Raw genomic sequence first — 18,347 nt, 5'->3', positions numbered from 1 at the left:
ACCGCGTAGTGAACGCAAGGCAGGTCTCGTAAGCCTGCAGAAAACGCTTTAATTTTCGACGAGTACTTCATGCGCTTTCTTGTTGAGACAAAAAGTCTTCCTATGCACAGACATTCATTCTCCTGTGTACTGCCTGTTTTGCCTTGCCTCTCTGCGTGGCACGTCGAATGTCACAGTGGGGAAATGCGAGCAACAGCCTAATATAAAACACGGCTTGATATACGTAGGTGCGTCCACCACAAAAGCCGATATAAGTTATTGACGAAAGTATAATTTCGGCCGTCAGCATAGCAAGTTTCGCTCAATCGGACTGTTCCCCCGTATTCTACGCAGGGAGGAGAAAAGAAAGGGAGAAGGCAGGGATGTCATCCAAAAAGGCGTCTGGTTGCTACCTTACGCTGGGGGAATGGAAAGGTGAATAGTAAGATGAGAGAAAGAGGAAGGAAAGACGCGGTGAGTTCGCGCATGCGCCGTGAAGGCAGCGCTAAGTCAAAGGCGTTTACACAGGCCAGTCGCCCCCAGGAAACACAAAAGCGCCTTCACAGCCTTGTGGGCCTACCAACGATGGGGACGGTGCTCGAGTAGTGCCCGCACGGACGAATATTCTACGCAAATGCGAGATAATATATAGTATGTAAGCGATAACCACTTTCGCCAGGCCAGCGCTATGAAACGTCGCGGGTTGTTGACAGCTAAAGAAAAAAAAACAATGTATGAAGAGCATTTTTGTCATAAGTTTTCTGGCACATTACCGGTGCACTTATTTCAAGGCTATCTATTCGCAGTGGGTACCTGCTGTTTTACACACTCAGCGGCGTCAAGAACGGAAGAGGAATCGTAGCAGTCATTATCATCGCGGTTCGACGTTGGTACAGGTGGGTGTCTATACTACTGCACCATTGGTACAAACGCTAAACGCGTGCTGGAAAAGCTCCATTTGCCATTAGTCTGTCCTCATTTTACTCACTCATAACTATCGCTGTACCGCGGGCAATGGCGCTCAGGTTGTACGTAATTACGCTGCCGAAACTGAAAGTCACCAAAGGTAGTCGTTTTAAAATGGCCGCGAAGGCCGTTCACAGAGGCATGCATTGGCGGAAAATCACATCAGTACAATGATTATCATTGTAAAGGTTTATTATGAATGCAAGGAAGAAACTATCGACTGAAGACCTGCCAGAGCCAGATAGGGTTTGAAACGTATCTCCTGGCGTTTAATGGAGTCGGAATATAATAGCCGGTAAAAGTGTTCGCATAGTGCAAAATCAAAGTTTTAGGCGCACGTACGCGTCTGATCGCCTGTTTGCATGTAGTGTCAAGTGTATCTATTTCTCTACAGGCTGCCATTGTGGTATTTTCGTGGTGTTTATTTTCCTGTTTCAATAACTCACTTTGTTATTGTGCTTGTTATGTCAAAGTCATTTGCTCACATGACATGATGTGGAGGCACCGATCACTGAGTCCTTCAGCTGTCAATAGGAAGAGTTGAGCCGACGCACTTGTAGTTAAGAGATGAGTGAAAGAGAAATAAAACAGCTGCGGCGGTGGTAGTAAGGGCACTGCTACCACTGAGGGCGAAGGTCTCACTACCACTACCATACAAATACTGTTAATCCAATGAGTGGAAACTCATGAAACAATTGAAAGCAATAGAGCAACTCCAAAGCCAGCGTTCCACTTAAAATAAAGGCAGTGCTTTATCCAAGCACAATGATGTCAGTATTTGCTTTTGTTTAAAGTTTATGAAATGGTGTCGACAAAATCAATCGCTTGGTAATCTTGATAAGACAGAACGTACATAATCAAAAAGATTCTTTACTGCATGCCCTTGATTCTGTCGGAACTTCTCACTGAGTCGCATGTGTATATCTCAGTAAAATAGGTAGCACGCTATCGGCACCGAAGAGGAATTTCTCAAAGAATTAGAGCAGAAATACATAACAAAGGCACCCCCTTGCAACCATCCTAGCTACAACGGGAATATCAACGCAAAATTAGACGAGGAATTCACGGAGGCAGAAATCCGCGCGGCCCTACAAAAGTTGAACACCAACTCAGCCCCAGGCCCAGACGGTATAACAAACAAGACTCTCAGTAACCTCGATGATGGACCGATCACCAACCTAACGGAATATATAAACGAGTGCTGGATAAAGGGAGAAGTACCAGCTCAATAGAAAAAAGCGACGATAACGCTTATTCCAAAACCTGGTAAAAAGCTTGAGATCGACAACCTCAGACCGATCTCCCTAACATCCTGCGTAGAAAAATTAGTGGAACATGTAATTTTAAACACAGTAGATAACTTCTTAGAGGATAATAACATATACCCAGATACAATGATAGGATTTCGCAAAAACCTTTCGACACAAGATGCAATGCTTCAACTTAAGCATCAGATAATCGACTATAAAACGCGCTCTACAGGGGCCATCTTGAGCCTTGATCTTAAAAAGGCTTTTTGATAAGGCAAACCACGCAACCATATTGGAAAACATCGAGCGATGAGTACTAGGGCAACGGACGTATAACTATATCAAGAGCTTCCTATCAGATAGGAAAGCAGTCTTCTCCGTCGGAGGACACACGTCACTCGAGATCGACATAGGGGGGGGGGGGGGGGGGGCATGCCGCAGAGCTATGTCATCTCCCCGATGCTGTTCAATCTCGTCTTGATGGGACTCCCCGAAAAACTAAATCACATAGAGTCCCTCAATCACACAATATACGCGGACGATATTACTATCTGGGTCTGTGATGGTAGCGACGGATCAATAGAACAACGACTCCAGACAGCACTAAACACAATAGAGGAACACCTCATAGAAACAGGCCTCACATGCTCTGCACAGAAGTCCGAACTTCTCTTATACCGCCCCACACTTAGGGGCAGAGAACTGGAGATGGGCGTCGAGACGAGTGGACGTCTCCGCATCGGCTCCGCCTTCTGATATGCTTTTTGTCGGTATACTGTGTGAAATCTTCCCTAATTTTATCACCAACGTTTTCGCTGAGTCTAGGGGAACACCCGGATACCGGTTTTGGCCCGGGCCACCCAGATTTTCTTCTTTTTTCGACCAACGTTTCGCCTCACTCGCTAGGCCTTGAGTACGCTGAACACGACTATGTACTCCTGCGCCGGCGCGTCCCACCGCGGCGCCGATATCATGCCTGAGGCCATGGTGGAGGGAGAACCAATCACTCAAGATGAAGCCAGTGCGCCTGGCTGGATCGAAGCAATTCGACGTCGAGCAACATGTTCAACTACTACCACCGGCAAGCCAGCCGGCGCACGCATTGGCGCCCTGCGAACCGGAGCTGCGACGAGGGTTGCAGCCGCCAGCCGGCTCTCTCCGCTGCCAATGGATCATCACGGTGTCATCGTCCGCCCCGGAGGTGGACTGGATGTGCGTAAGTGCAACAAGCTTAAGTTCTTACAAGCTCTACTATTCGCTGCACGACTCCCGCCAACGGCGGCAGAGGAAGATATCGTTTGCACTAACGACACGCAGAATATCTTTGTGATCAGCACGTCGAGCTTACAAACGGCCGAAGCGTACGCTAAAGTATGCGAAATTGTTCTGATGGAGCGAGATCCGCTTACGTAGTCGCCTCTGGCACCACCAGCCGAGGGGCAGTCCGAGGCGTCGACGCTGACCTTCTAGACTCAGAGCTACAACGCCTGTTCATCTCATCACACAAACCCACGTTAATGGGGGTACGACGAATCAAGGATACAACCACCATCATCCTTCTCTTCGACGGACTTAAAGTCCCCAACTATGTGCGCTGCGGTATGCTTCTGCTGCGTTGCACGCTCTACAAGCGACAGATCGACACCTGCCGAAACTGTGGCCGAGTCGGGCATCGAGAAGACGTCTGCCCTACCCCATCTGAGAAAGTCTGTGAACACTGCGGTATCAAACCCCCCGGACCCGACCATGTGTGCGTGACACACAAGTGCGCGTTATGCGGCCAGGCCCATATTACAGGCGACCGCACATGCCGAAACCGCTATCAAATCCCTTACGTCGTTCGACGTCGACGCCGCCGCAGACGCCGGCTCAACAACAACCAACAGACCCAAGGAGGCTCGGCCAAGCAACAGCCGACGCCCAAGCAACCAGCCCCGAGTCAACCGACGAAGCACCTGCCTACCACCACCAAGAGTCCGACTGCAACACCTACCTGGGCCGACCGAGTCGCCGGTAAAGGTGAGACTCGCGGTTCCGCGCGGTCGGGTAACTTGCCACAGCATGAGAAAGATGAGATTCAAGAGCTCAAACGCGAGCTAGCGTTTCTGCGCAAAGAAAACGCAGAATTCAAAGCACTTATTCGTAACCTGCAGCAGCCGAGAGAACGCGTTGTCGAGGCACCGATGCCCGCCGCTCCGGCCGTTGAACCCGCCCACACTACCTCGTCGAACGCCAATTGCGCCGCTAAGCGTCGCGCGGCGGAGGACCCGGCCGACGAGCCCGTTACTATGCCTAACTTCATGGAGGCACTTGCCCGCCTCCGCGCAGACATTGCGGCAGACCGAGCTGCCGATATGACCCCACACACCCTCCAGCTCACCGAGCTCCACGCGCGGTTACAAATATTAGAAGGACAGCACACGGCGGTTCATGCGCCAACCCCTATGCAGTAATCATGGCTAATACAAACAATCTTGTAATTTGGCAATGGAATTGCTTCAGCTTTCCCAAGCGGAAGGCAGCTTTGCAACAATTCATTCAATCTAGCGCCAATCGGGCTGCCGTAATTCTCTTACAAGAAGCGCTAACCGCCGACCCCGTTTTGCGTGCCTCTCGCACCGAGGCGGACCATCGAGCGGGAACGCCAGGGATAGCGACGCTCATCTCCAAGAAGTACGCGTATGTTCGCCACGAGGTCCGCCCCGATCTCAAAGACAAACACATTATGATAGAGTTAATCCCAAACTCAAAGCTTAAACAGTCAGCCTTTATTCTCAACGTATATAGTACACCCAAAAACACGCAAACTACATTTCAGGTCATCTTTCAGCGCGCGAACAAAATTGCAGGGCACCACATGTTCATAATCGCGGGAGACTTTAATGCCACGCATCCAGACTTTGGGTACCGCGGCTCTTCCCGTAAGGGCACTGCCCTGGTATCACAAATGCACACACATAGACTCACGCTCCTAACAGATCCCACTTCAGCCACACGGGTAGGTAACTCGGTCACGCGCGATAGCACCCCGGACCTCACGATGGTTAGGCACGCGGGCCAACCCACGTGGACTAACCTAGGTGAGAATCTGGGCAGTGATCATTACATTATACAGACGATCGTAAATGTCTCTACAAACAAAATTAGGCAGTTTCGCATTACGGACTGGGATCGTTTTCGAGAGCTCAGGAAACGCGACGACATTCACTACGAAACTTTAGCAGAACTCCTCGCACTACTCAAAGAGGACGTTGCAAATTCGAATCAGGACGTTGAAACCGAACTGGAGGTCAAGCGCATGGATAGCCGGCTAGCACACCTGCTCGAAGCTAAAAAATCACTGCAAGCGAAATGGCGCACGCAAAAGCTTAATCGTAACTTTCGTAAAAAGATAGCTGAACTCAATCGTCAAATTGAGGCACATTGTCGTAATCTAGAGCGTCAACACTGGGACGAAGTGTGTAACTCGGTTGATGGTCAAATGAGAAACGGTGCCAAATGGAACCTGTTAAAACACTTACTAGGGGACAAACCATCGAAAGCATCCCAACAACTCACGATAGACAGGCTAATCCACAAACAAAAAATCTCGGGTAAGACCGACACTCAAATCACCGACGAGCTAGCTGCGCGTTACCTATGTACCGAACCTAGCTCCCCATCCGATTACCCGCCTGCCCCGGACGCTACGGAGGAAGATCCACTAGGATCCCCCTTTACTAGCGCCGAGGTTAAGGCGGCCCTCTCCGAACTCAACTGCCGCTCGACCCCGGGTCCCGACGGTATACAGAATAAACTTCTTAAAAATTTCGCCGAGGAGGACATAGAACTTCTCACTGAGCACATTAACAAAATCTGGGAGACAGGTAACGTCCCGCCTGCATGGCGCGGCGCAACCATCATACTTATCCCTAAGCCGGGTAAACCCTTAGCGCTAGGCTCACTTCGTCCCATCTCGCTCTCGTCCTGCGTGGATAAGGTGGCCGAGCACGTAATCCTCAAGCGAGTCACGAAATTCGTAGAGGAGCGTCAGATTCTACCGATCAACCAAATTGGCTTCCGCCCGTCCATGTCCCCGCAGGACGTAATGCTGATGCTGAAATGCGCGCTCACGGATAAGATCACCAGAGACACTAGAGCCATCCTAGCGCTCGACCTCGAGAAGGAGTTCGACCGCGTAAACCACTCTCACATCCTCGATTCGATTCGATAGACAGGATTAGGTAAGCGTTTCTACAACTACGTTAGTTCGTTCCTACGCGACAGGACAGCTACAATACAACTCGGCTCTATGGGCTCGAAGCAATTCAACCTGGCACCGAGAGGCACACCCCAAGGGGCCGTGATCTCTCCGTTCATGTTCAACCTCTCCATGCGCGCTCTGTCGCGATAACTCTCACAGATCGAAGGCATCAGTCATGCCTTCTACGCAGACGATATCACCGTCTGGAGTACGAGCGGCACTGACGGCCATATCGAGGAGCGACTGCAAGAAGCGGTCACTCACATTTCCAAGAAGGCCGAAGCAATGGCTAAATTAATTAACAGAGTAGCGGGGGACTGTCTGAGGAGAATCTCTGCAGACTTTTCCACGCGTTCCTCATGAGCCACATCAACTATGTGGCTCCCGCCCACCTGTGGCAAAAAGGAGATGTACGCCGTCTCGACGTGATCATCCGCCGGAGCGTTAAACAGGTGCTCGGGTTACCGGGCAGCACCCGCACGACCAAGCTCAACGAGCTAGGCATTCATAATACATTCCAGGATATCGTAGAAGCTCGAAAAATCTCTCAAATTGTAAGGCTGTCTTCCACTGAAGCTGGGCGACGATTACTAGCACACCTCGGGGTCCAATTTCCCGTAACCCAAGAAAGCTCGCAACAGCTCCCCGAAGAGCTGCGCTCAAAATTTACAGTATTCCCGATACCCCGTAACATGCATCCCAAACATAACGTGCGGGCACGGGCGCGAGCCCTACTCAGTACCGCAGCCGTCATGGAGGATAACGTGGCCTTCGTAGACGCAGCGCAGTACGGATATACGGACCACTTTGTCTCGGTAGTAACAACATTCAAAGACGAACACTTGTCGTCTATGACTTTATTAAATTCAAACGCTGATGGTGCCGAGCAGGTCGCTGTGGCACTAGCTCTTGCTGCCACCGACCGCACCGCCATTTACACAGATTCGCGCGCAACCGCACGGGCCTTCATGACGGGCTCGATTTGTCGGGAAGCCGCGCGCGTTCTCTGTGCTGCCAATTGGTCAGACAAAAAGCAAATCTTCTGGTTCCCGGCACACGTTCGCCGCCACGTACACAGAACCATCCTTAATGTCAACGAGTTGGCTCATTCCTGGGCGCGAGGTCTCACATTCCACGCCGGGAAGAACCACTCGGAGGCTGAGGACGTTACTAGGTACTTCAGAGATCCGTTGTTAACCTTTAATGAAATCTGCAAACATTACCAGTTGGAGCGGCGGAAGTACCCACTCCCGCACCCGCACTTAAACAGAGCTCAGTCTATCACTCTACGTCTGTTACAGACGGAGGCGTATGCATCGCCTCTAAAATGTTCTAAATACATGGATGGCATAGAGCCGGGGTGCCCGAGCTGTGGCCACCCCAAATGTACCTTACAACACATGCTGTGGCAACGCCCTTCGTTGCGCGAGAGCAGTGAGTCTCCCTCTACGGAGGCGGACTGGAACTATCTTCTCATTAGCCAAGAGAAAAGAGACCAGCTTAGGGCCATCCAGAGGGCCCGCGACATGGCCGTGGAGTTTAACCTCCCCGTCCCGTCGTGGGAGTGGCCCACCGGTGTCACCCCCTAACGGGGTTGAGCGCCGCCTCCGGATAATAATAAAGTTCTTTGCCTGCCTGCTTAGGGGCAGGCCTCCCAAAGGATACGACGGAAACGAGGCTCATGAGGAAACCAAGTTACACACCATGAACGGGCGGAATATCCCAATAGTGAATCAGCTCAAAGTACTGGGTCTAATAATCGAGAACAAAAGTACAAACGGGGAAACCATAAGGAACTTAGACACAAAGGTAACGAACACCATGCGATTAATCAAACGAATTACTAACAAGCACCAGGGTATGAAGGAAGAAAGTATCATACGGCTCATACAATCATTTATAACCAGTCAGATCACATACATAGCAGCCTTCCACAATTGGTTCGCAGCTGAAAAGACCAAAATTAACCTCATAAAAAAGGCATACAAACTAGCACTAGGGATTCCAATCAGTACGAACACAGATCTCTTCCTAAAGTTAGGACTCCACAACACACTGGACGAACTCATAGAAGCGCAACAAACATCCCAGGTGGAACGACTAACCAAAACCAAAACAGGACGGCATATACTACGCAAGCTAGGAATGAATTACCACAATCAATACGGGGAAAAGAGGACGATAACGAGAGAAATTTGCGACAAACTCCTAGTAACAAATATACCCAAGAACATGCATCCCGTTTACAACAAGGGCAGACGCACGAGTAGAGAAGAGAAAATGATCCGAAGCTATGGCTCAGACGACAGAGCAGCCTTCGTAGACGTGGCTGAATACCCACACAGAAATAGCTACGTGGCAGTAGTCATAGATCACACCCAAAATCCCCTTACAAACGTGTCAGTTAATACCAAACATTCCGAGACAGCAGCAGAGGTAGCCATTGCACCAGCATTGGTCTCCACAAACGCTCAATACATAATTAGCGATTCCCATAGCCATTAGAAACTATGCTAAAGGTAGGATCTCTCGTGAAGCATGGCGGATCATCATAGTCAACAAAGCAAAATTCTCTAACGCAGACAAGAACGGCAGGCAATTGCTCTGGTTCCCAGCACATACGACTTCAGGCATTCACGCAATCAACTCCAACGAGGTAGCACACCGCGAAGCTCGAGGTCTTACTCGCCGAGCTGAGCAAAGAGTGACTTTCATCGGTCAGGGCAACGCGGAGGAGGAGATCTGGAGAGAAAAAGGCACATTAACAAGATTTAGTGATATTACAAAATTATATCAAAATCAAAGGCGAATATTACCACCGCCTCCCAGTAAACTGGACAGAACTGGGTCCGTTGCTTGGAGGTGATTACAAACAGAAACCTAAGTGAATCCAGTGCAGTTAAAGACTTTCTACCCCGAGATATACGCCAGCGATATATGCAAGCTATGAAATTCTGCTAGAGCCACCCTTCAACACATGTTGTGGGGATGTAAAATATATCAAGAAAAAATAGCAGTCTCCCCGGAAAATCTATGGGCGCGGTGGTCGGCCCCGCTACTCAGCTCAGAACTCCTAGACCAACTTTGGGCCGCCCAGCGAGCCATGGATGCCGTGCGGGAGCAACAGCTCCCAGTGGCCATCTAGGCGGCCCCAGGCTCGGGCCTCCAAATCGCCGGATTTCAAAAAAAGTATGTCACTCACTCACTCACTCACTCACTCACTCACTCACTCACTCACTCACTCACTCACTACTTTTTATCATTCCTCTCCCTGTTTTATACTGCCTTGCTTTCTTTCTGCCAGCAGGATGCCAGACAAAACTTTTCCACACGTACCCGCCGCGGTGGTTCAGTCAGCTAAGGCGTTGCGCTGCTGAGCACGAGATCGCGGGATCGAATCCCGGCTGCGGCGGATGCATTTCGAAGGAGGCGAAATGCAAAAACGCTCGTGTGCTTGCGTTGTAGTGCACGTTAAAGAACCCCAGGTGGTCAAAATTATTCCGAAGCCCTTTACTAAGGCGTGCCTCATAATCAGAACTGGTTGTGGCACGTAAAACCCCAGAATCAATCAATCAACTTTGCCACAGGTGTCGCATGCTTACGTGTGCAGCATGTAAGTCTTAGCAATTGACTTGCTCCAGGGAGAATCATATTGAGTTAATCCTGCGAAACGATGATTGAAAAGACACATGTTCAACACTGAATTGTTTCGGCTCATTTCCCTTATGACACGGCTCCTTTACATGTGACCTTCAAGAAGGCTGCGGTGCCGCATCTGTAAGCTAGAGGGCTGTAATGTGATTGTTGACTTACGTTCAATATGGTGAGCACCGCTACCGAGGGAACAATTAGGTGATACAAACAGAACAATTACGCTGTTCCCTATGTTGGCCGCATGAATCCTTAAAATTACTGCCATTAATAAAGCAGCTGCGTCTTCACTCGCGAAGCTAGACCCGCGCTTTTTTGTTTTTGGAACTGTTTTTCGTCTTCCGTCGTACGCTTTCTGACACGCCTCTCAATGCAGCTACGTGCGAGGTGGTGTGCCCATGCTGTCTTGAGAAATATGCAACAGTTACGCCGTTGAAACGTTGTGGAAGCACTGTGGAGGGCTCGCTAAGAAGTTGCCATTTTCAAGCATTTGATACCTGCACGTTGTATCGCGTCCTTCTCGTGCGGGAAATAATAGCCTCGCTACGCTTCGCGTTGTCTGGGTGATATGAGTTAATGGATCACAAACCTTGCCTGAAAGGCCAGCCGTCATCTAAACCATCTCAGCATAGTGTTTCTAGGTACTAGACTGTTATTTAGGTTCAAGGCAAGGCAGCACGTCAAATTGAGAAAGAGTTTCTTATTCACAGATTGGGTTAATCGCATGTCGCATCGCCATCAGCCGCGCTGCAGAGTTGAGAGATAATGTGATTGCAAATTATTAGGTGGTGATCTGTCGCCTTCTCCTATGGCACTTGGGCAATCGAGCTTCAGTTTCGGTGAATTAGATTTATAAGATACATACTACATGATTATAAAGAAGGACATTGCCGATCGCATAGCGGAAACTGAACTTCCTGACAGATAATATATACCATACAAAAATTATGTAGCGCAACAGAAACGCAATGTATTCGCATAGGGTAAAACGTATACATTTATAATTAGTATTTCATGGTGATTTCAACAAAATTATTCAGTCAATTAGCAGCGCTGCGATCATCCGTTTGTTTCTTTCGTGAGTTCTTTTTTTCTTTCTTGTGAATAATGAACTACCAACTCGTTCAGCGCACCATTGTTCTAAAGAAATAGAAACTACCTCCCGCCCATGGAAGCACTGCGAATGAAAAGCGTCATCAAGGTACAAATTCACCTGGGCACGAATTCACAAACACGTTCTTAAGCTAAACCTGTTCTTAATACAGCAGATTCGAGACCAATGGTTATTATGGACATACTATTAGCGAAGGCGAATGTGTAAGTGTTCTTGCCACTAGCAAAGAACACTTACGAAGTGCTCTACCAAGAGAAATATCGAGCCCCTTGGATCCACTTCGCCCCCTGCTCAGAAATGCTCCTTAACTTGAAGCCCATGCTTGACTTCATGAATATGACATTTGACGTTAACGCGCCGAAGGGAACGCAATGAGTGTCTTGGGACACGTTCACGCCAGCGTCATCTAGATCACGTCAAGCTCGGGCTTCAAGTTAACCTTAACTTGCGCCCGCTTAACTTGCCCCGCGTTAAGAAATGCGCCTTGGCGCATTTCTTAATGCGGGGAATCTTCTCTCTCATTACGAGCTTTGTGAACTCGGCCCCGGTCTTTCTTTTCTCCGACCATTTCCTCTAGTAAGGGTATACGCCATCTCTTTTCGCCCTGTCATGACAGGCTTGTGTTGCCCCTGGTGTTCGTGGCATGCTGCTTCTCGCTGCTGCCCCTGTTTGCTACGGGACCAACCACTTCGTTGGTTTACGACAAGTTCTACGAAGACGTCTCCAACTACTGGTGGGCTCTCTTGTTCAACATCCGCAACATGTATGAAGAGCTCACACTCGTACGTATACCAGTGTCCTGACAGGGGTGAGCGGCTGACTGCCACTCGAAAAACCCTTATTGCAACACATGTTTTTTTGTGCGTGTGTGTGTGTGTGTGTGTGTGTGTGCGATGCAATAATAAGGATACGATAGTAATGTCCAGGTTATTTCCCTCTCTCTCGAGGGTACAGGTGTTGCTTCCTCACTTGGACGTCCGAGACGCACGGCAGGAGACGGTCTACACAAGTGAACAATACTGCCGCTAAGAAAAGCGGCGATAGGTTCGCTGGAGGCTTACGATGGATTTGAAGCAGATATGGGTGAAGCTTGAAGGAAATTTGTATTAACAACTTATTACAACCTTTATATGCATAGAAATACAAGTTCGAACGGGCACACATAGGGCAACCCCATATCGGCACAGGCGATGGTGCATAGCACCACAAGTTAAGTCGAGAACGCTTCATCGGCAACGCGACCACGTTTTCTACCCTTCGGTGCCCCGCCCCAAACATTTACAGCCCAATATACTGAGTGGCTATGAATGTGGTCTTCCGGCTATTAAAGCATTAAACCTTGTCTAGCCCCAATGGTTAAGGCTGCTGGCTCCTCTCCCTAAAGACAAAATACAAGAAAAAAGCCCCTTTCTTAAAGAAAGATGGTTGAACGCGAAGCTTTCTCCCATGCAAACTGAATCAATCTTTTAAGTCCAAAGCCAACGACCACGCAATGAACCCCGATGCGATGCATATGTGATTTGATTGCTTGTTTAGGATTGTATTTTTTAACGTTGTAGTTGAATTAGGACACATTTTGTTAAGTTGCATAGCCTTTATTTTAAATCATGTAGCCGTTGATTACACGCACACGCTCGCACTTTTCCGTATGACTCTACACTAGCACAGTATTGCCTTGTGATCGCTGTGGTAGACGGTCAGAGGCTCTGCCCTTGCCGATACCGGGATTGGCCTTACGGGCACGATCGCGCTCGCGCTTACGTTCGCGTACGGCAGCCTCTTTTGCCGTGCGCTGCACCCGCGGCCTACCCGTGGTGTCGGCCAGGAATGCATTGCGTGACGCGCGTAATCCAACGCAGATATATACAGTCCGTCTGGGTAGCGTGGCGTTGCAGTTCCCATTGTTCTTATCGGTAGAGCTGCGAATGTAAACTGTAGTGTTCTATGATACGTATACCGTGCACCGTTGTTCTATTGTGTGCGCAGATGCGCAGATAGTTCCATTGCGTGCGTTGGCTTTCTTGCCGTGGTTTTCTGCGCTCACGAACGAATCAGTGAGACATAGAAAGCTTCGCTTTAAAACGCAACCAGGGAAGGGTTACGAACGAAAAGCAATCTTACACCGCGCAAAGCAACAGTGCCCAACACAACGGGCGCAAATGAATAGTTGTAAGTTGTAAGCCTCTGCAAATTAAGGCGGCAGGGTGATTGACATGCGGTGTCTCCCCGTCCCACTATTGTGACGGGGCACGATCTTTGGGAAATTTGATAGCATAGTAATTGCGGGCCATTCATCAAAGAAAGCTGCCGACGCGGCTCTTTAGGCTCGCGTACATTTACCGAGTAAACGCCTGTTCAGAAAAGGTTTTCCACGACGGTCAACGATGGCCCCAATAGACGCGGCGTGCGCAATGAATAAATAGCACCGACTATCACTCTTCTTGCGGACAGCTTTGTGTACTATTGAGTGCTCATCGCGTCGTCATCCGCGCCCCGCGTTTGCTCAGTACCAGCCAGCCCTAATCGCCCCACAGCGTGTCGGGTACAATCGGGCAGTGTCATGAGCAACTCACCTGCCTGATTTCAGTGCCGTCACCGCGAAAGGCATCCGCCGCTGACCACCAATTATCGTATTGTGTCTCGCTCGTCAAGCAAGGACCGGTGACCAAATACCACCAACCGTTTCTTTACCCCCTCTTTGCAGCCGTTCCGTTTCCGCAAAACCTGGATGAAAGAAAATGCCGATTCCAAGCTTTCCGAGCAACAATTAAAGAACTAATTCGCGCTTTTCAGCAGCAGGCTTACAACGATGTTTGTTTCCAATGGTGAAGTCCCGCAGGTCTAGGCAAAAGAGAGAGAGAGAATGAACTTTAATGAAAAGGATGGCTCAGTGGCCTAAGCAGGAGTAAGGGTCAATGGCGGGTTTCACAAGGGGAAAAAAATAAACTACACATTCATAACCTGCCAGTCAAGGCGGCCTCGCGCACAAACTCCCATAAGGAGTTGATAGTTCGTCGGGCATCGGCCTGAGGGGGTGGCGTGGTCCATGCCTCCAGTGAGGTAATGCGGCGTTCCTTGTGTTTGTCTCTTACGGCCGCGAGACCGGTACAGTCCCACAATAGATGCCTGACTGTCGGTCAAGCACCGATATCGCACGTACTGCACGTCACTGGTGTTGACATCACGTTCGCCTCCGTCTCTTCCTCCTTCTCATTGTCCAAATGTTGCCTCTCATGACCTCGCGTCTTCCTTGAAGCGGCGTACGTGCACCACTCAGCCAGGACGTCTTCGTTGAGTGCTGGGCCCGTCCTGGCCTTATGCACCAGGAGTTTCGCGCCCCAAGGAAGCCCCTTGGGCAAAGGGTGGGCATTTTACGGTATCTTCGCCTTCAGCTCCTGTTCAGCTTGCACTTTAGGTCGCACGCGCTCCTCCTCCGGATCCAGATGCACAGGAATGAGAGGAACTGGGCCCAGGGGAGATGAGCGGGAAAATAACAGCTAGCTCGCTGCACTGTGGCCCGCACCGTTGCCGATGCTGCCCGAGTGCCCCGGGACCCAATCCAGTCGGACAGCCCTGCCGTTGTCCCGATGAAGGGATGCGCATGCGACCTTAATATCCTGCGCCCACGTGCCTAATCTGGACGTTGCCGTGAGCGCCTTTAGGGCATCTAAAGAGTCGGCGAATATTGTGAACTCTTTGCCACTGTGGTCTTCCGTAATATTTCCCGCCTTTTACTTCAGCTTCTCTATGGCAAATAGGATGGTTGAAGTGCCTGAATGAGAAAAGAGGAGAAAACGGTATGGCTAGTAAGTCCGGAAGCGTGGATGATCTATAGAGAGCTTGCAAAACACAGGATTGTCGCCGCCCAGGTTCCGTAGGCCTCCAAATCACCGGCTAATTACCGCCAAATCACGGCTAATCACCGGCCTAGAAAAGTAGCGCTCAATATATCCCCCTCCCCTCCACCTCAGGGCAACTTCATCTAATGTAGTTGATGTATAGAGCATTCACTCTCGGTACCAGTCGGTACAGGGTGAGGCTCATCGAAATGTTCGCATCCTAGTCGTTATGGATAGGGTTCAGCGTTGTCGGTATAAAATAGAAGCTTTTTCTGCCTCTTCCCCCAAATTTTCGAAACCCGGCTGGTGTCCTGCTGCCTGCTAGCTCCTGCCTTGCAGTTGCCCGGTATGGTCATAGTGAAAGCCGGTACCGGATATAGCGTAAACCGAAGCGGCCCGGTGTGTCAGATGGTGTATACGTAAGCTCCAACGTGAGCTCCAAGAGAAACACACCGTAGTCGTCATTCAGTCGTTGTCACTTCATTGTCTTCATTCTGTGATGATCATTCCTTCGTCGTCATGCCGTCGTTATCATACCGCCGCCTTCACTCTGTCTTCTCCTCTGCGTTGTCATTTTATAGTCATCACGCCGCCTTCTTCACGCTGTCACCATCCTTCCCTCGTCATCATTCCGTCGTGGTCATTCCATCGTCATAATGGCGTCATGGTCAAGCCGTTCTAATCATGCACTCGTCCTCATTCAGCAGTCGTCATCCCATTCTCGTCTTGCCGCTGTCGTCAGGCTGTCGTCATCATACAATCATCGTCATTACAGCGTCGTGACTCTGTCGTCGACGACATTTCGACGTCGTCATCACATTGTCGTCAAGTCATCACTGTCTTACTAATAAATAAACTGTTCGCGAGATTATTGCTTATTAGCGCAGGGTAGCCTACCGGGATCAGCCTGGTTAACCTCCATGCCTTTCCGCTATGACTTCTCTCTCTCTCTCCTTTTTGTAGCGTTAACTTCTGCATAAGGTTGCGCTCTTCTTCTCTTTTGTAAATACTCTGTACGCCCTCTCACTTAATACTCCAACCCTGGAGCCTGTGAGCTACCTGAATAAATACCATCGTCATCCTGCAGTCGTAACCATGCCTTTGTGATTTTTCAATTGTCCTCATTATGGCGTAGTCATTCTTGTCTCCTCATTCTGTTTTCGTCATGTCGTCGTCGACACGTGGTCATGTGATACTGACATCTTCATTCAATCGTTGTCATGACTTTGTCGCCGTGAGTGTGATCCATTGTCCAACTCGGTCATGTGCTCTGAACTTGCAAATGGTCGATAAACAAAAACTGTGTATTTCACTAACATCAATGAAAGCTTGGCTTAAACTGATTCCCACAGCACATGGTATCCGCAAACTTTGTTTCTACAAAGCTCGCCGTACTTTGTTCGGTCGTTATCGCCACCCGAAAATTCAGGGACTTTTTTTTCTGTGCATACATTCTTTCAATAGTTTCTTTTTTATTTTCTTTATATTTTATGGACATGATTTTGCGTCAGTGTATCGGCTTTCTTTAGATGACTATATGGTTCAATAACTTTCTTGACATTGAAACAAGTTGTACAACTGCAGATCTTGCTAGTGAAAACTCGAGTTCTACTATCATCATCATCATCATCATCACCATCAGCCTATGTTTCTTCCCACTGCAGGACGAAAGCTTCTCGCTGTGATCTCCAATTACCCCATGTCTTGCGCTAGCTGATCCCAACTTGCCCCTGCAAATTTTCAAACTTCATCAGCCCACCTAGTTTTCTGCCGTCCTCGACTACGCTTCCTTTCTCTTGGTATCCATTCTGTAACTCTAATTGTCCACCGGTTATCCATCCTGCGCTTTACATGGCCTGCCCAGCTTCATTTTTCCCTCTTAATGTCAATTAGAATATCGGCTTTCCCCGTTTGCTCTCTGATCCACACCACTCTCTTCCTCTCTCTTAATGTTAGGCCTAACATTTTTCGTTCCGTCGCTCTTTATGCGGTCCTTAACTTGTTCTCTTGCTTCTTTGTTAACCTCCAAGTTTCCGCCCCATATGTTAGCACCGGTGGAAGGCAATATAATGTATAAAATGTATAATCTATAAAACACTCCTAATAAAGTTTTGGAGACGCTATCTAGCAAGAGCACAGCGCCATACGGTTATGTGAGCATTCAGAAATGAAAAATCAATGCATTTGGTATTCGAACACAGACTCATGCTTCATCAACGCTACAGAGCGCCAAAAGATACGCACGACATGTTGCAGAAACCATCGAAGATTATTGTCAAAGTATGCAAAAACCTTAGTGAGACCCCAGAAATCAAATGGACACAATAGCAATACTTCAGAAGTCTGCTGCTGAGGTCTACAAAGCTTTTTATGAGGGCGGTGCAAATGATCACCGACAAGTTTTGGTTGACGGCATGACAACGTGAAGACTCCGGTTTGACGTTGATGGAATGACGATGATGGAGATGATGACGGTCCGACGGCGACAGCAGCAGAACCAATACTGCATGACGACAGCGCAGTGGCGGCCCCGTGTCGACGATGGCATGAAAACGGCTGCTCCGCTGCACTTTCATCTGCGCTAGTTTCTTCAATCCGGCCTTAGCAATGTTGTGGTGAGCCGACAAGACGAAACGGCCCGTATCGGTGAGAGACGCGCAGCGCACTTCGCTAACAAACGCGCCCCGCAACAGTCGGTCACTGCGGCAGAGATGCATGACACAGCGCCACCACACACCACAGTATCTAAACCTTCAGACGCCACGCAGCTCTCGCGCTATACAGCACGTGCGTATCAAAGAGCTAACAAGTGCGGTAAGTTGTGTGGGTTGGTAAAGTGTCATTATGAATGTGAAATAGCGCTAAAAAAATACGACAATTTAAAGATACATGTGACATGCGCTGCAAGGAAAGCGCATGTTACGTGTACCTTTTTTCTCCTGGTATTTTAGAGCGCAGCTCTTAATTAGGCGCCCGTTCCTGCGTTCCGGCGTAACCAAGTGAACGAGCACGGTGAACGATGAAAGAGCGAACGCGGAGCATAGCGGGGCCAGAAAGACAGTGATAGCGAAGAGAGTGCAATGACGAAAGCGGAGAAGGAGGGTATGGCGAAAGTGTGATAAGAAAAGCGTAATGCCGCGCAAGATGTGATCCGAGGCGATGACCGCTACCAGATGGCGCCAAAGTAGCATGCCGTCTAGGGAGCCTACATGTCGCGCGCCTCCGTCTTTTAGGATGGTGCCACTCTTTGACCTTGCTTGTGCCGCCGCCCACCGTTGAGCAGTGTTGCCAGCACGCGTTGCCGC

The 18,347-nt window shown here is 49.3% G+C and overlaps 1 protein-coding gene across 1 annotated transcript in view; it reads left to right on the top strand.

Annotated features, from left to right (window-relative positions):
- The window catches only part of LOC125944163 (O-acyltransferase like protein-like), a 124,626-nt gene that overhangs the window by 55,004 nt on the left and 51,275 nt on the right, over positions 1-18,347 (top strand). Inside the window, exons 8-9 of the mRNA XM_049664374.1 lie at positions 786-875; positions 11,820-11,985. Of these exons, the coding sequence (XP_049520331.1) occupies positions 786-875; positions 11,820-11,985 (256 nt within the window). The remainder of the gene's footprint in view (positions 1-785; positions 876-11,819; positions 11,986-18,347) is intronic.

This window comes from Dermacentor silvarum, chromosome 1, assembly GCF_013339745.2.
Source record: "Dermacentor silvarum isolate Dsil-2018 chromosome 1, BIME_Dsil_1.4, whole genome shotgun sequence".
Classification (NCBI taxonomy): domain Eukaryota; kingdom Metazoa; phylum Arthropoda; class Arachnida; order Ixodida; family Ixodidae; genus Dermacentor; species Dermacentor silvarum.
This window is presented reverse-complemented; position numbering and strand designations above follow the sequence as displayed.